At 37.9% G+C, this 19,482-nt stretch overlaps 1 protein-coding gene across 4 annotated transcripts in view; it reads left to right on the plus strand.

The window, feature by feature from the left end:
- The window catches only part of EXT2 (exostosin glycosyltransferase 2), a 73,427-nt gene that overhangs the window by 35,278 nt on the left and 18,667 nt on the right, over window positions 1-19,482 (plus strand). For all 4 annotated transcript variants that reach the window (XM_069017173.1, XM_069017177.1, XM_069017174.1 and 1 more), the window contains one exon: window positions 7,586-7,775. In XM_069017173.1, coding sequence (XP_068873274.1) covers window positions 7,586-7,775 — 190 coding nt within the window. The remainder of the gene's footprint in view (window positions 1-7,585; window positions 7,776-19,482) is intronic.

The following is a 19,482-nucleotide window of genomic DNA, read 5'->3' on the forward strand; positions in this document are numbered from 1 at the left end:
CTCTGAATGGAGAGGTTTTGAAAAAGAGAGCACAGATTTGCCTATGGAATATCTATACAGGAAAATGCCAGCTTTAAAAGGTTTATGAACTTAGTTGCTATGACAAATTCACCTTTCTAACAGAAAGAAAAGCTTGCTGTGCAAAATCATTATGCAGAGAAGGATACTTAGAAAGAACCCTTGGCCATGGTTGCTTACCTGCCTGCCTCCTTTGTTTAAGGTGGGGTTTTTTTTGTGTTGCTTATAGGGGTTCATTTTACTTAGTATGCCACTAGGATCCTGAGAAGTAACAGAAAAAGTTTGGTAAAATGTCCTGATTACTAGTCATTGTACTGCTCAATTGTTACAACTGCTTCAGGTGTTAGATAAAGCAGTATAACCATTCTTTCTACTTTAACAATTAGAATGGCTCGTAACTCTCCAAGGTGCACATTATATTTTGTATTTTGCTGAGCTATTGTAGCCTCAAGCGTTTGCTCCCAGAATTAGATTAATCATCTGATTTCAGTCTGTTTTCTCTGTTTTTGTATAGTTCTGCCATTTAGTATTTTGATTATAGTATAATAGAATAGATTCTATTTTGAGTTAGCAAACACTTAGCAGATGGCAGCAGTAAGTATCCTAGATAAAAGAGATTTTTAGAGGTCTCAAATAGCCAATTAAGTTTGTTTGTAACAGCAGCACATATGAGGAAAAAGCTGAGAAAGCTGCATCTTTCATAAAAGGCTGCCCCAAGTTTGCAAAGTAGGACTGGCAGGCTTCTCTTTGCTTTTCTTTGAGCTTGGATACTTCAAAGTAGGAATTAAGACATATCTGCAAGCATAATAATGGTTACATTGTTTTTACTGCAAAATTACATTGATTTTTGTATCTGAGGGGATGGCTTTTACCTTGTACAGTCAGCATGAAAATGATACTTGCTTAAAATTAGTGAGGCATACTCATGGCTAGATCTGCACATGGATAAGCTTTATTCCTGTTCCTGATTCCTTGAGATATTTCTCAAGTCTCAACACAAAGAAACACCAGCCCATCTTGTGTAGAGTTTGTAGTTTCCCAAACACTTTAAACCACTGTAGTAGGTACTGCTGCCCAAAGAAGCAGTCCTGCACTCTTCTACAGTTGGATAACAGTTTCCTCTTTCGTGTGCAACCTTCTTTTTGGTTTTTCTGTTTCACTTGTGGTGAATTAGCCAAAATAATGTTCCTCATATAAAACTCACCAGGCAAAAGAAAAAAAGAAAAAGAGAGTGGGGGTGTGTGCAAGAGAGGGACTGGATGGCTTGAAGGCTGCTTTTCTTGGCATTAGTTTGCCTTATATTGGCTCAAAATAATAGTAAGAGTGTTGCCTGAGTATCTTCACCACAGTGTCGATCCAGCAGTGGTACAGGAGGGTGTTTTTCCAGTAGGGAGTATAAGGTATGCAGAAGATAAATGCATATACAGTTAATTCCATACTTAGTATATTGCACAGGGGAAGTGATCCAAGCAGTTTTATGTGCTTTTATGGGCTGACTGAAGACTGTTGGCCTTTCTCAAGGAAAAAAAAGTTATAAAGTGGATTATTTTTCTACTTGTTCACTGTCCTGTCCAGGAAATGGAAGACTAGTAGCATATAGTATGTTATGGAATAATATTTTGAATAAAAATGCACTATGAGATATTTCCTTCTTTTAATGAAGAGGAGCTAATGATACTTTTGGGGACTGAAATTCATTGCTGGACCACTTGAGTCCTTTATGTCTCAGACAGTCTTTTGTTGCAAGCATGGGAGTTTAATCTTTTTTGTATTTTTTGGCCCAGTCATTATCCATTAGGCAGAGGCAATCGGTTGTGTCCAAATAAGCCAGAAAATGAGTGATTCTACAGTGCACATTTTGATAGTTACCAGTTTGGGCTGGATTAGAAATAATTACTTGGGCTTGAGATGTGATCTGTTACCTCCAATTAAGTACTTTGTTATGCTCTAATAGACGTAAATTACTTCCTCACTTATGCTTCATTGTAGATTGTTTAAATTCTCCTCTTTGCCTTATACCTCACTAACATATATGGGTTTCTGAAAAATGAGTAAGACAAGAGTTTTTTCAGAATTCTTCATCTGCTTTTGTTGAAATTCTTTCAAGCCTGTTTATAATGTAGACCTATGAAACATTAGATGGCTTTGTCAGGGGCTGCTTTTGAGCTCTGACCTTGGATGATACAGACCAGAGTTTAATAATCACTTGAGAATATCAGTATGCGAACAATAAACATACCAGGTTTCATTTCTTCCAGTGAGGCAGAAAACAGCACCATCATTTGGTGTAAACTAAAATAGCAGAATTATCTTAGTGCCCAAAATGCCATTCATTTAGCAAAGCCTAAGTAGGATGTTCATTTACAGAATACTTTGTGGGTCCTGCCAATTACTAGGCACTTGACACTTGTTAAAAAATTAAACTATTCTTAACCTCTTTGACTAGTATTTTATAGTCCTCAGTCTACAGATAATGCTACTGTTATAACTGTGCTTCCCTCCCAGTACCATTTGTCATCTCCAAAGCATTAAGCAATATTAGCATGCACTTTATCTACATGTAAATGAGAACAAGCTAGCACTTTTCTGGGCAGTGCATATCTGGTATTTTTTCCATTGAACAATATTAGATATCTGTTCCTGCTGTAGTTTCCAGCTACTTGTGTGATAGTTTCAATCAGCTGGATGAAATCTTGCTTTGTTTATTATGTTAGAAGATAGGTATTCTTTTTTATATTAAATAAATTTCAGTTCATTGACTCTTTTTGGTGTTGCTATTATGTACAGGTTGAATATCCCACACGTATTCAGCTGTAAATATTGGTATTTACACGTGTGTGTGAAGCATGATTTTACAGTTGATTCTTTAATTTACCTGCCCAGAGGTTAGGATACTTTTCTTACACAGTGTATTATTCTACAGTAGATAGAAGTTCCTGTCTGTCTTGTGGCTAATTATTTTCATGAGGAGGGTTTATGATCTTCATTAAAACATGAAATGATGGCCACTGCAACTTGGTTTGTGATTCTGTTGAGTGTAAGCACTTTGGTTGGCTCAGGACAAGTAGGGACGGTTAATTCCTTTGGTTTTGCCCTGTGACCACTTGAGGATGGGAAGCATGATGAAATACTTTCTCAAAGTATTGAACAGAAACTTACCATAAATAATTGGAGAAAAATAGAATAAATCAAGGCTTTTTTTGGTCTGGTAATTCGTAATTGAAACCACATTGAGGTTAGATTGATTTTAAGAACAACCCAGCTGAAAAAGCCTAAACCACAGTGGTAGGGGATATATCTCTGTTTTGCTTAGATGTATAGAAGAACTGCTTATCTGCTAAGTTCAACACACTGCTGTCCTTACCTCTGTGCTTTTAAAAGACAGTGAATTGTTGTTCAGACTGTGTAGTTTCACTAATATGTAATTTACAACAAGCAGGCTAGGTGTTGAAAATAAAATACGGTCTTAGGGTGAAAAAAGAAAGGCCAGGGAGGAAAGCTCACTGTCTTGTTCATGGGAGCAGTGAAATTTTATTCTTAAGTGCTGTTGCTGAGTTTTCCCACTAAATGATAGCTGGGAAGTTCAGGATTCCTCTTTAATATGGAACATCTTACACAGCCTTGTTTTCCCAGAAACCATTCTGTGATGTAGTTTCTAATGTGTCTACCATACCTTTCTTCAAGTCTCTTTCAGTGGTGAACAACCAGTTAAGTTTTGGGATAGGACTGAGTCTTTGTTATCTCTGGTATTTTACAAGTATCTTTGAGTTTCTATAGAATTTAAATACTGAGGTTGGCCATTTCTCTGTCCAGTTGTGTTCATTGATGTCCTGAAGCTCCCACCTATCTCCCTTCTGTACCCTGCTAAGAAGGTTTGTTACAAACTCCCCTGCTAAGCTGAACCTGAAGACTCCTCATTGAGTCCAGTCTGAAGCCTCCCATGTAATGAGAATTCAGCTCCCTTGATACCTTGTCCTTAATGTATTTATTTTTCCTAAAGTGTAGTCAGGTTGTTTTTAATGACCAAGAGGGAGGACAATATTTGATCAAGCTATAGTAGAGGAAAGTGACTTGTTTCTAAGGCATTATTACACACGCACACTTGTGCAAAGCATGCACAGGATAGCTGCAGCAGTCTGAATCCTTGTGTACATCCATAACCATTCCTGACTGCTCCTCTCTTCCAGCTTCAGGGTATTCCTAAGCCTGTCACTCATGTTCCACTATTTTGGATTTTCACATGAGCTGCAAAGAGCTATCAGACAACTCAGACTGCGAGACTTAAGTGACATGAAATTACTCTTAGGAAACTAACATTTGAATTTGATCCTTTTTACTCATAAAAATGATTCACAGCAAGTAACCTATTAATCTTGGATTAATTATCCTGGCTCTTCTAATGATATTAGCTGGGAGGGTGATAGAGAAGGGTTGTCTTATCCATAGCTGAGTGTCAGCACTTTGTCAAAGAAAGGTGATGGATGATCAATGTACTGTTGCTGTTTGCTCTCCTCTCTGAGAGTGAAAGTCCCTGTGAATTTCCATCAAGAATGTTAATAAAGATGGGAATGGAGCAAATGTGCCTTCATCACTTGGTTGCTTGAGCAGTGACTGGGAGAACCCATCCCTATGTCATTAGCCATTTCATGCTTTGCTGCCATAATGGAGATTTAATTAGGTTGCTGTTGTATTAATTGCCTGTATGGTTTGCTTTTCCCAAGCAGAAATCTGGAAGACTTTAGCAAATTATGGAGGCTTGAATTTGCCTGATTTCCTGCAGAAAGTGGGGTCAATAGGTCTCAGACTGTAGACACACTCTTCAGGCAGGCAGCAGGGGGTTGGCTCTTAATGGCACTTGAGAGATGCTTAATTGCCTTTTTGAAATGTTTTTCTCAAACGAGAGGCATGGTTCTCCCATCCATTAGTGTGTGTCTACAGGCTTTTCCCTCCCTCCATCATCCTTTAGTAGGTGCAGGAGCAAAAGTTCCTTAAAAGTTGCCTTATTTTTCCTAAGTTATGACCAGCAGGGGAGAATTTTCATGCCTTTCTGAAAGTAGTAGAAGTTGGGATTTAAGGAATGTACCTAAAACATAAGTTTATAAGAGAAATTCATGACCATTTTAGGTACCTATGTACCTAAATTACTGTACCTAATAAATAGTATGTACCTAAAAAGCACATAGGTACATACTATTTATGTACCTATGTGCTTGCACATATATGCATGATTTATTTCTTTCTGTAAGTACCTAAAATAGCCTTAGATTATGGAAAATAAATAATCCTTTTCAAAGGATATCATAGCAAGCAATTTGTTAGGAAGTGCTGTGGACAGAGAGAAAAAGTTTCTAGAAAAACTTCAAATGGGTGCCATTAATCTAGGTAGCAATTCTCACCCTTAAGTAATAAATAGAACATTGTCTGCAGATGACTCTACCAGTTATTCCTTCTTGTAGGACAGAAACATATTATTTTCTTGGCACTCTGATTATGATGTTAAACCTCTGTTTCAAGTATTAATGAAAAGAGGTTTCTGAGAGTTATGTTAAGAAGCTGCTTGACCTTACCAGGGTCATTTGGATAATAGGAGTCTTGGGGTGGGGGTTGTATGGAAACAAGTGTGTAGTAAAGCCTTAATGAGGTGGATTATGCTCTGGTCACATTCAGATTGTGATTTGCTGTAGGAATTATTGAAGCTGCAGCAAAATCAGAGGGCTGTCCCCATCTGCCACTAGTCATCTCGTACAACTAGCAAAGTATGTACAAAAGCTTTAATTTTAGAAAATATAATAATCTGAAGGCAGATATTTCTCTGCACATATCAGTTGCTGACATAGTGGATGTATATTTTCTGAATTACTGAGTGTGCTTTCATGGGTAGCCATGCCCCTTTCATGAACCAAAGTTCCATATTGTATTGTTACTGTTTCTACATTATCCTATTATTCCTCTTGGGTAAAAACTAGAACTTTGTGTTTTCCATTAGGATCCTCACAAACAGTTTAAGATGAATCCTGCTTTTACCAGACCTGATAAAGTGTGTGTAGCTGAAGGCTAGTCTGTCTTTCCAACTATTTCAGGAAGTCTACTAAAACATATTACTCCTACTGACAGGTCCTTGCTTGGAACATACTCTTAGACCATCCTGGACAAAAGAGTGTGCCAATTCTCTGCAGAACGTTTCTGCCTCACATATTTATCCCCTCTTCAGTTTTGATTTGTTCATAGAAGGAAATCATATTCACATCATATTTTTTTCTCCTTTACCAAAACAATCACAATGTTATGATGTCTTTCAGTAAATAGGCTCTTTATTCTCCTCATCGTAGAAGCCATTCTAGTTTGAGGTGTCTAACCATTAAACACGAGGAAGGCAATTGTTGGGTGTAGAAAGTAACCCAAAGACTGATTGGGAAACAGAAGATGTTAAAGTTTACTTCCTACAAATATGACCTTGTAACTCTGAGTCTGTAAAACTTGCTTTACTCCTTATACAAGCAGGCTTATGGTATGAGTTTAGCTGGAGAATTTCACAGTATTCCTGTAAACTGCTGGAAGTTGCTAACCTCTTATGAGTGTTCATAGTTTTTACAGGCTAGGATTCAAAACTTCCTTGCAAAACAGTATCACTCAGTCTCTGCTTTCCCAACTCCCCTTTTCACCTTGTCCCAAAGGGTTTGGTTTTTCCCTTTGCTTCTCTGTCTGACCCCTGCTTGGAACATCAGTTGGAATGGAAAATTTGAGACTAAAATGCTGTCAATTCTTGTCAAATGGTCCCTTCACTGCTTCCCTTCCCCGCGTTGTCAGCTCCAAAGGAAGTTGGCACATTCAGTGGGAATTTAGTTGTCTATCTTGTCTTTTGCCATCTGGGCTGGCTTCCCTATGCTGACAGTGTATTGAAGTAAGACCTTTAAAGTCTTAAAAGGGATGCCCTAGTTAAAATTCACAAGGAGCAGATAACTCTCTGAAGTTCATCTTTGCATCTCATGTCTTTTAAATTTTTTTTTAATGTAATAGGTGGGTTTTTCCACCATTGAACAAACTTTGTGGAAGCCAGTACATTGTTCCTCTTCGTACCTGCTTTTTCCCTTTTTGCTTGGGTGCATGTTTTATGCCAAGTTTGTGGGTTTGTTGCATTAGTTTTATTGTAGTCAACATTTTTTCGCTCTGAAATTGTAGTGCTGATTAAGTTTCTCTGTGTTTGTTGAGTCCTGACTATAATTTTAAATGTCTTGAAATATTGATTAGTAAATGAGAATTGAGCCATGCTAGCTGGGTTCAATTCACCTTGGTTTTTCTTTTCTACAAATCTATCTGTGTCTTCCACTTTATTTTTTACCTTAACCTCTACTTGTTTGCAATATTACAGCTAGACAAAAATGAAAAATCAAATAAGAAAGAGATTGGAGTAAAGGTTTTGAGAAATTGCTGAAGTCAGGAGAGTCAGCCTGTCTGATCTGAGCAAATTACAAATCTGATGGTTAGGGCCTGGCTATATGAATTACTCCCTGCTGTGATAATTCACTTTAATCAAATTCTTTTGCTGTTTTCTTGTTTTTCTTCACAGAAATGGAGCAGTGTGAGCAACCCACTCTTCCTTCCACTGATCCCACCTCAGTCCCAAGGTTTCACAGCCATAGTTCTGACCTATGACCGGGTGGAGAGCCTTTTCCGAGTCATCACGGAGGTGTCTAAAGTGCCTAGTCTATCCAAATTGTTGGTAGTCTGGAACAACCAGAATAAGAATCCACCAGAAGGTAAAAACCCATGGGAGGCGTGGTGGAGGAAGGTGAAACTGGGCATAGCATGTCTATTGACGCCTGTTACAGAATGACCTTTTTTCTACATCATTTATATTCAAGAAGTATTTTGTGATTCTTTCAAAATAATTGGTTTGGATTTTTTGTGAAAAAGTACTTGAAAGTGAAATAAGAGAAGCCAAAATAGATTACAAGAAAAAAGCATACTTCTGAATCAAAAAGTTACAATATTACAAAAACATTTCTGTCCTTAACATTTTTTGGGGGAGTAGTAAGAAGAGGCCTATTTTTGATCTGTCAATACTGCTGCTACTGGACAGTTTCTAGAGCAAATGTGGTTCAAGCAGCAAAGTAGTTTGAATGCTTGGAGCTATAAAATAAGTGAATATTTTGATTGATGAAATGAAAACTTGGGACATTGCATGTGTCCAAAATGGAGTTTCCATACCACTGGAATATCTTGTGAAAACGCTAACTCTTGCCCAGTAAGACAATACATAAGTGCCTGTTTTAAAATATATCTCTTTACAACACATATGATATACTATGCTGTTCTTTATAGTATTTGAGTGAGTCTGTTGTCATCTGCATGGTTTTTAAATACTTTTAAAATTTGTGGTTATTTTAAAAAGATATTATTCACAGATGTTTTCCTAAGTTATTTGAATGTGTAGATTTTTGGAAGAAGGTTTGATTTCAAAGGTATATTAATGACTTCAATGTGAATTCAGTGCTGTAAATCTCTCAATTATTTGTTTAATTTTCAGTAGCTGAGGTGTGCTTTGCCAGCCTGGCATACTGCTGTATTGTATCCCGTTGTGCCAGGACCTCAGTCCCAGGCTGCCCAGTCCTCACAGCTTGCTGCCTACACTTTCAAACTCAAGATCCTTATCCCATGTCTTTTTGACTCCTTCCATGCAATGTCATTGCACACTCCATGGGCTGCTCTGTGTCCAACCAACTCCCTTCTTTCCCATCCCCAGGCTGCCTGCCTCACGAGACCATGCTGCTCCTAATCTTCTCCCAGGTCCTCAGCTGAAAACATTCCATTATGAAATCACCATGAAGTAAATGGGAGGTCTTGCCCCATGGAAAGGAAGCTAGCTAGGCTTGGCCTTTGGTAATCCTCTCAAGTGCTAGACAGACTCTCCAACACTGCTCATTTTATTTCCATACTTACTGTCCCTAGGGTGACCTTCTTCAAGTTCTGAACACCACTACTAAAATCCTGAGAATTGTGCTAGGCAATTAAAGCCTCCTCATTCTGGATTAAATACTATAGCTACAGTACGTGTATATTAGCCTGGTTCCCATGTGCTGTACATATGGATCTGTCATTCTCATCTGAAAATGTGGTGATTTTGTGGGACAGGAAATGTTGCCTTCTAGGAATATGTGTTCAAAAAAAATGCTGTATTGTGGATTCTTCTGTCTTCTGTAGTGAGCAAAGTGTGTCGTTAGGACTCCTCACTTTATAATTCTCTTTCCAGAGGCTTCAACTGCTGCTGTGTTCTACTCTTCAAGGTTAGTTATTCTGCACAGCAGCAAGATGCAGCATAGAAATTAATCCCTGACCACTTGTCTCAATTTACTATCTCCTAAGAACTTCTCAGAGCCAAGCTATTGCTACCATTCACTTGGCTCATTTGCCATTTTGGCAACTTGCTCCAGTTTAAAGCAGAGTAGCTTTATTGTTTGCTTTAAACAGTGTTCTTTATTACTTCTGGGCTAAATACATCAAGTTTAGTAATTTTTCACGTTTTGTAACCCTTTAGAGTAAAAATTGTTGTGTATAAATTGGTAACAACTGGAATTTTTGCAGTAAGCAGTTCTTTTCTAAAAGCAAAAAGGCTTAGTGATATATACAGTTATGTGATCACTCAATGTGGGTGGATTTAACCCAAATTAATTGCTTCCACATTTCCTTCAAGTGTGTCTGAGATACAGGAGAGTTGAAGCAAATAGATCACTATAATGACCTTTTCAATCATTGTATTAATCTTGAAAATCAAAGTGTGTTTAATTTTTTTCTGCCTCTACTACCACTAAGTCATAAACCAGTTCAGAAAAACCCAGTAACCTGTAGAGCTTAAAACTGTAGACTTGAGAGCACGGTTGAAAGTGTAAGCAGTTTTGTCCTTGCATTAGCTTAAGCATTGCATTGGAGCGAATAACTATTTGTTTTTAGTGTCCCTTGTCCCTTTATTGCTGTTACAGCCATTGTAATCTCTTGGCCTATGGCTAGAGAGAGGTCAGTTTGATTAAATTAACTTGTTTTATTCCAGATCCATGCGGGGCATTCCACTTGGCTCTTCAGCCAGTCTCTCGTTCAGTCTGTCTATTAGTGATCCTAATCCTCAGACTTCAAAGCTTCTGCTGTTTATAGCCTGTTAAAGCCAGGAAGTTTCTGATGGATTAGAACAAGGAATGAGTTTGAAGTTTGTAATGTGCACCACTGTCACTGATAAAGTCTAGTTTATTACCCTACAGTAGTATCTGCGCTTTTATGGCTATTCATTTTTAATTGGTTGTAGTAAAGCAGAGGTGCTTAACCTTCTAGAGCATCAAGTGCTGTATTTCTTGGTCCTTTCCACACAAGGGGCATGTTTTGGTACAGAAGCAGATCTCAGCTCTTGTCATTGCAACCCCTCATGTGTTTGTTTTGTTTTGCATATATAAGTGGGAGGGTTGGGTGAAGAACATCCAGGTTGCCTTCCTTAGTGAGTGAGTATGTACACTAAACTGAGAATTAGGTTTAGGTTTCCTGGGATGCAGCTGGCAAAGTGCCACACAAGTGGCACGTGGCCTTTTCTTTCTTTCCTCTGTCAACACCAGAAAATTATTATAAGTGAAAATATCATTGTTATCAAAACAATATGCTATGCACTTGCAATAATGCCTTTATGTAATGATTCTCACAACTTAGGAGGGAAACCTAATAAAAATTAAATGCTCTAAAAATTGTACAAAATTTAAGATCATGGAATCACAGGTGGTCAGTGCCAGCAGTACTGCTGAGCATCCCAGCTAAGAGGCTATGCTGATCTCAGCTGCTGTGCAGTGGTAACAGGTGTGGGGATTCTGCAAGGTGTATGGAAACAAAATCCTTTCAAACTTAGGCCTCTCAGGGCAGATGCAGCTCTGATGTGACAGAAATTTTTTGTTATGCTGGCTGATAAAAAGGGTAAGCAGGTAAGAGGGCAATGGATTAATTAGACACTTGACTGGAAAGCTTTCAGCCAAATAGCATGTTAAAATATAAAATTGGAGAACTACATGTATGTGGGCTAGATATCAGTAGTAATTTTAAGATTGTTTTTTCCTTAGTCTTAAGAGTTTGCAAGGATCATTTTTTTAATTTAGTGTTTGAGAACTATCTGTGGAAGTCTGAACTCATGGTTCTGTGTTTTCTTTAGAATCAGTGAAAAGAAACAAGACAAATCTATGAGAAACACAGATGTCTTGTGCAAAGACAACAAAGTTTGAAGTTTACACTGTGTTTTTGATGGTAAAAATATTAAATCTTCTATGTGAAATAGCAGAAAGAAAATATCACAATGATGATTCTAATCTGGAACCTTGAAACATTATAGAATTGGCTTGTTATCTTAAGTACTCACTGGGTTTAGAGGATGTGATCTCTGCTCTGTGTCTTTGGCTGAGTTTTGCATATTTTCTCTGCCACGCATTGTATGCAAGAAGCCCATCAAAGCAGCAGTAATGTCAGTAGGCCCATGACTGTGTGTATAATACTAATCAAAATACTAAAAGCTTTGAAATATTGGAGGGAAAAAAATATTTTTTTCCTCACTTGCTCTGCATCAATTAAAATAAATGTTGTGGTCCAAGTACCTGGTGCTGGGAATATTTGTGTAGAAGCCTTTATTTTCTCCATCAGCCAAATTTTTTTTTTCCTTTCATTTGTGTTTTTTTAAGTTGCTAGTTCTGAAATTCAAGAAAATAGTCTGCGTTAGAAATTTCCACCAACATTTGTTTCAGGCAAGTGAAGAAATCACTTTGTCTACCCCATAAATTGTATAACAATGTATAAATTCATTACTGCTCATATGCAAAAAGCTACAAATCATGTGTGGTTGCTTGATTCCTTTTTAGGTTCAGTTTTGTAAAAATGAAAAGTATATTTTAAAGAATGTGTATTTTCTGTTTCGTTGTGGATCCTGGAGCTAAGCTGCTGATAAACTCCTTATGGTATTATTGAAATAATAATCTTTGTATTTCTATTTGATGCTGTTAATGGACAACATTGATACAAACTGTTGGGGATAAAGAAAGTAAGTATCCTTTGGATTGCTGTATCTTAAGAAAGTGTTATCTTTAAAAAAATTAAAAAAAAACATCTTCAGTGACAGGTGTGGGTTTTTTTGCATACTGTGCCTTTGGTAGTCAGCTCTGGTAGGAATGTTCTTTTAACTTCTCTTGAAGTTTTGAATTAATTTGGCTTCTTGATGATGGTCTTAATGCAATTCTCCTTGATTAGCTAGAGAGCTAATTCATGGTGATTTTAGTCTTCCATAAGTAATTTAAAAAACATTTTGCAGTATTTTTTCCTAGGGAAGTCTAGAAAGTTAGTCTACCAAACCCATCTTAAAAAAACTGGGCCCTAAATCGCGTCCTAGAAACAAATATTCTATTTTGTTATTACAAGATTATTACAACTCTGTGCATTTCTGTAGAACAACATAAACACTCTAATGTGGGTAGAAAGCACCTGTTTTGAACTCTGAACAGGCATAATGGAAGGAATTCTGATAATAAGTAGAAGTAACATGCTTGATGTTGTTGTTTCTACAGTGTTTTGAAACTTCAGACTCAGCTAAATTCTGCCATTCAGTATTAGAGACTGAAAAAGTATTAATTAGGTTTCATCAACAATGTTGATGCAATTAGTTGCATTCATGCAGCCTTCTATAGACCAGCTAGAATAAGCATCAGATGAGAGCTCGTACAAAAGTTCAGGTATGAGAATTGAGTGTGCTGTATGGGATTCTGTGCAACTGCAGGTACAAACAGAGCGTGTTTAGAGATGTTTTCTGCCAGTTTTTTATTGGTCTTTGTCTACCTTGCACAACTTCTGGAAAGGTTTTTCCTTTTTGTATTTCCAAATGGGCTTCATAGAAGTTTTGGGAAGTCAGAGCATAAAGTGAATTAATATTCTGGACCCAGGTTAACACTAGTTATGAGATATTCTTAGCTGTTGTTACTGAGGCAGTAAAGCAGAAAAAGAATGTTTGTACAAATGTCTTTGTATGAGTCATCAAAATGCCATGATTTTAGCCAATAAGTGGATCTTTTTTTTATTTGTCATACTAGTTTTAATACTGGCAAGCATTCAGTTCTTGCCATCAGGAGTGTATGCTGCATTGCCAGCTCCTCATTATCCTTACCTGCTGCCCTGCTGCTTCCAATTGCAAATGCAACAAACCATCTGCATTCAAGTATCACTTGCTGTTTTTTGAACTTGGTACTACTTAGAAGTGCTGTCCTGAGAATATTGGTTAGCTCTGTACAGCAGCTGTACTGATTCTCATTTTCCCTAGGGTGAGTGTTGAAACTGGGAATGGATGATTAATATGTAGAGCAAGTAATTTCCTTTGTAAATACATTTCTGTCTTCTGACAAGATTGACAATAATGTGTGTGCTGCAAAAGGACTTCTTCAGATGTTATAACCTTCCAGTTTCTTAGAAGCAAGTATACAGAGAATGGTGCTGTTTAACAACACGATGGTGTGTCCTGGTTCTGGCTGGGACAGGGTTAATTTTTGTGGTCTGTACCAGCTCACTTTCTGTACTACCTCACATCTTTGTGAGAGGGAGTCTCTTCCAAGGAGAAGGGGTTCCTTCTGGGTGAGAAAACTTGGTGGAAGGAGCTGTCTGGTATTGGCTGTTGCAGGGTTTTTTTCCATGTGAATAGCTCCTTTTCTTGTACTCTGTTGTTGGTACTGTTGCCACTACTGGTCATTTTCTTATCTCATTGCTGTTTCCAGTGATCTGTTTTTACCTCAACCTGTGATCTTCACCTTTTGTGCCTCCAGTTCTCCACATCTCCATCCTCCTGCAGCAGGAAGGGGGAGGGGAAGGAGCAAGAGAGGAGTGCGGTTTGGAGAGTCTTGGTGGGGGCACTGAACTGGGGTGTGCCATTCCCAAATCATGACACAGCGCCATTTCTCTTTGAAAAGAAATATTCCATGGAAATATTGCGCTCCATTATTTTTAATGATCCCTCTTTTATGTATGATGTAACAGTTCATTCAGTACTAAGAAACAGGGCTGCATTTCAGACTCAGAAATTATTTTTATATATAACCAGTGGGCAAGCTTACGTTAGTTGCATTTTCATTGCAAACATCTGATCACAAGCCTAGGGAGGTGTGGAAGGTGAGAGAGGTTTTTTGTGTGAGAGGGTATTCCTTTAGGTTATAATGAAATTGCCTCTTTCTCATGACTGTTCTCCCTTCTCTTATTTACATGTCTCATGTGATTCACTGGCAGTTGTAGCTGAGAAATGCATAATTAGAGGATGGGATATTTTGCTGCTCTTTTATATGTGAGTTTTTTAACTGGGAGTGTAACTGTGGCACTTTTTTATCCTACAGTTTAAATCATCTTGAAATCACGCTTGAAAATTTTGCTCTGAGATGTGGACTTGCAGGACTTAATGGTGGAATTGGGGGGTGGCCAGAAACACAGCCATGTATGTGGTTGTTAGGGTCTGCAAGCCCATTAGAAGAGAGAGCTGCATTTGGCAAAGGTGGGAAACTACTGATTTTGTTTAGAGACCACACACTGTTTTCTATGGGCATCTCAAGCAATCAGTGCATCAGTAGTCCTAAATAGCACATAGTGCCAATCGTGACCTGAGTCATTACCAGAGAGCAAGTATAAGTATTATTCACTCTTCTCTCATGATTATTTCAGTATGACACACAATAGGAGGTGCCTGTCATTCTCTTATAAATTCATAAATACATAGACATGTACTCACTCCAGAGAGCTTTATTTCCATAATTGGCTTCTATTTTGTGCTGCATCACAGAGTCCTCACTGATTTTTAAAAAAGTAGGAGTGGTCCCCAGTCCAAACATGCATTTTTACTTTTGGATTCCTGAAGGATCTTGTGCCATGATGTGAGATTCTTGAGCATTTTTTGTGTTTGTCATACTCTGTTAAAGGATGCAGTGCTGTCTTACAGTAAGAATAAAGTCTATGCTTTTATCTTGGTTATAAAAAAGTTTAGTAAACTGAGAATTTCCTCCATATACATTTTGCTAGTGCTGAGGTTTCTCAGAACTTTCCAAGCGGTATCTGAAAATTCAAAGTCTGATAAATACTTGGATCTCTCAGTAGAGCCTGCTGTCCTTTATGACAGTTAATTTTGCTCAGGCTGCCAAAGTTATTACCCAGGTGTCATTGTGTCATAACATCTCCCATGTGCTTCCATCTCTGTCGGGGCAGCAACCTCCAGTATCAAGTCAGCCTCTAGGCAGCAAGTAGCCTTGTGCATTTTGCATGCTGCAGAGTAACTGGTGCCCTAATCTCTTACTCGAAGTTTCTCCAAAATGCTTATATTTTCTTTTCATTAATCTAAGGCTAAATTCAGAAACTTTATATTATGTTTCTCAAAGCACAAATATTTGACAGTAACATACCCGTTGTTGAGAACTGGTCATTTTGGGAGACCTTAGTAAATCATGTGGATTTAAAAGGATTTGCTGACATCTGAGATGCGTGCTGATTATAATTAGATTACATCTTCATTTTTCATACACTTTTCATTACTTTTTCTTCTGTAACCATTCTTTATGCAAGTGGCATGTCTGTTAGTAAGCTATCAAATAGTTGATTTTTCAGAAGAGCTGGAAGTTTAATGCTTATATGTGTGCTTGTTTTTCTGAATTATTATTTTTTGATCCAAATGAATTTTCAGTTTCAATTTTTGTTTCAGTGTATTCCTGCACTTCGTTGCAATTTAGTTCTCATTTTTTTAACATATAGTAGATATGAAAAGAAGAAAAGACTGAATAAAAGAATACTTAACATGTGTCAAATGTAAACTTTGATGCTACATACAAATACAAATTTATAAATGCATGCATACCTATGGCAATTCTGATTGCTACTGAAACACTTATAACAGTATTTTTGGGATCTAACAGGCTGTTCAAAATTATTTTATACCAATCCTGGGGTTACATTTGGATAATTATAGGCAATTACCCAAAGGTCTTTAAGTAGCTTGCAAACATTACGCAGTCTATAGTCTTTATGAGGCAATGATATGTCTTTGTGAGGTACCTGTAACTGTTTTATAAATGGGTACTTGCACATTGCATGGTAAACCAGAAAGAATGCAGTGAGTGGAATCAAGAGTATTAATTTGCAATAAACAGTTCCAGTCATTCAGTGTTACTGCCTCCTGAGGTTACGTTTTGGAATTTCAGTGGTGTCCTACTGGAATCATCATTTCAGATTATGATTCATGCAAGGCTTTCAAAGACCTTACAGTGCTGAGAATAAAATGAGCTCCTAACACTATAATTGGAATCAATGCTCTTGAACATTTCTGTAGTGGCCCCAAGGACCTTGCTGGATCTCCCCAGCTGGTGGCTGACTGTGGCTTCCATTGGAGTCCATCAGTAATGGGATTGAATCCTTCCAGCTGGCTACTGGTCTGTATCACAAGCCACTCAAGGGTGTTAGGGCCAATGCCTTATGCCTTCTAATAGAAGGATAAGAGTTGAGTAAAACAGGACAAGAATGTGCATACATGTCATGTAAAGACCATGGTTTACAAGACCACACAGATAAAGGCAGATTTTACAGACACATTTTCAACCTTACATGAAAAACCTTGAGTAGGAAACTGAATACAAATTTTGCAAGTATATATTACTCTGTATTTCTTCTTTTTTTTTTTTTTTTTTTTGGCCACCCATGCATGCCAGTCCTCCTTTCTAAAATACAGTTCCAAGAAAAACTGACTTTTGAAGACTTAGTGTGGTTTGGAAATATCGCTTTGTTTTCCTGACTGAAGTAGTGTTTGGACTCTGATGTCTTTTAGCAGTGTGCAGATTTGTGGAGGTTTTGAGTGTTGTGTGAGCTGTTGAATCTGAGAGGCCCAGTGGCAATGAGGATGTGGGCACTCTTTCCTGAGAGCAAATTTTACTTGCACATGTGGGAATGAAGCAGCCTCTCTTCTTCTCTGGTGCTGTCTTCCTAGTGCAACAGACTGACAGTGGAAAGAAGGCAAAACTGTCTTGGAGGCAGACCTGATTCTGGGTTATAATGGAATTGGAAATGTGTACACATAATTGTGTCCAATTATTTTTGGTGTTGTCTGTCAGCCTGCATTCTTCAGATCCTTCTGCTGAGAACAATTCCAGAATTTGATCTTATGTTGTTGTTTAAAACCTTGAACCATTTTCTCAGGTTAGGACTTCTCTTATTTTGGTCCTTACATGGCTTTTTTCATTGACACCTCTTTTACCTTCCACTTTTCATTCTCAAAACACAGAAACAAGGATCTTACTTCTTTATGCTCTTTTCTGAATTTCTGTATTTGCTCCCCATGTCCTAGTAGTTTATATTCAAGCTTCATATTCTTATCCTGGTGCCAGTCAACAATCTCACTGCTCATAGAGTTTGAGGCAGAAGGTCCAGTAAGACCATCTGGGTTGACCTGTAAGTCATCAGTCACTACATTGCCTTTCTTTTCAATCCAGTGGCTTCTAACTTGACTGCATTTTCTATAATAATACCCAGTCTTGTTGAAAGACAAGATGTACAGAACCAACTGCTGTCCTTTTTGACTTCTGCCAGAGGTTAACCACCGTTACTATTAAAAATGCCTGCCTTATTTATACTTTGAATTTGCCTGGCCTTAGATTCCAGTCATTGTTTTTTGTTATGTCTTTCTCCAGTTTGTTGAAGATACATAGCATTTTTCTTCTTGTGTAGGTGCTTGTACATGTTAACCACATCCACTTTTTGTTCCTTCTTTTAGTAAACTAAACAGATTGATCTCCATGTTTTACCAAAAGACATTTTCTCCTGACCTCAAATAACTCATGTGGTTCTTTCTGCACCATTTTCAGTGTTTTAACATGGTTTGAAACATAAGAACACCAGAATGAAACAGTATTTTAGCATCTGTCTGTGTCTGCATACAGGTAAAATTGCCCTACCCTCAGTCCCCATTTCTTACTACATACCCATCCATATATACAAAAATTACATTAATTCATTTTGCCGCAGCAGCATGCTGAGAACTAATGTCCACTCTGCCCCTTTAAACCTTTTCAGAGGCTGCTTTCAGGGAAAAAGTTGCCTTGGTCCTAGTGTTTAACTGTGTGCCAAGTTGTGCCAGTGTGTTTTTTGTTCAAATGTACCTAGTTTACTCAGCAGTCCAGTCGTATGGACTTTAGTAAGCTCTGTATGACTTTATTCTCCTCACTATTTTTCATGTCTCAAGGCTTTGTGTCACTTGCACATTGCACTGGAAATTTATATGTATTTCAAACATGAAAATTGCAGTGACTTTAGGCCCAGTATCAGTTCCTATAGACTCCACTTACCACAGAATCAGAGAATGGCTAAGCTTGGAAGGGAGATCAGCTGTCCAACCCTCTCTCTCAAGCAGGATCATCTCAAGCAGGTTGCACAGAACCATATTCAGATGACTTTCAAGTATCTTCAAGAGTGGAGATGTCACTACATCACTGGGCAACCTGTGTTAGTGCTCAGTCACACTCTGAAAAGGTCTCTCCTGAAGTTCAGAGGGAACCTCCAGTGTTTCAGTTTGTGCCCATTGCCTCTGGTTCTGTCGCTGGCCCCCAGTGAAAGGAGCCTAGTTCTATCTTCTTTGCACCTTCCCTTCAGCTATTTGTGCATATTGATGAGATTTTCCTTGAGCCTTCTCTTCTCTAGGCTAAACAGGCACAGCATTCTCAGCCTTTCTTAGTAGGAGAGATGCTCCCGTACTGTCATCACCTTCATGGTTCTTTGCTGAGCTCTCTCCAGTTTGCCCATGTCTCTCTTACACTAAGAAGCCCAGAACTAGACACAGTACTCCAGCTGTGGCCCCAATATTCTTTAGTGGAGGGAAAGAATCGCCTCTTTTAAGGTGTGTCCTTACACATTTGCATTTGTCACAGAGAACAACTCAGAAATTCTCTGAGCAGTCCTTTGTATTTGACTTAATGTGTTTTTGCTTATTTTTCTTGCCATTGTCACCCCCTCCATTTCACTAGTGTAAGTAACTCAAGTGGTCATCTATTCACGAGGTCCATAGACTCATCTTACAATGCTCTCTTTTCTCTCAAATATTCATTAAAATATATGTTTATGTGAAAGCCAGCCAAAACCAACATATGGCATTTGTACTTGTTTAGCTATTTGTTTAGCTTTTAATTAAAATAGTTTTTGATGAATAGTTGCTTTTGGGATGCATCATACTGTAATAATGACTACTGTTAAGCTTTGTGCTAGAAACTGTACATGGTTATATGCATTTGGAATTAATGTATAATATTTAGCCCTTCCATTTTCTTTAGCTTGGTGCTCTATACTTAAACCAAACCTACTGTTATTCTTTTGCACTAATAGAATAGGGTTGTGAAAATTTTTGAATATGTGCAGAAACTGTTAATGTGACACTTCAGGTGCTACATGTTAAACATGTAGGAG

This window comes from Aphelocoma coerulescens, chromosome 5, assembly GCF_041296385.1.
Source record: "Aphelocoma coerulescens isolate FSJ_1873_10779 chromosome 5, UR_Acoe_1.0, whole genome shotgun sequence".
Lineage (NCBI taxonomy): Eukaryota > Metazoa > Chordata > Aves > Passeriformes > Corvidae > Aphelocoma > Aphelocoma coerulescens.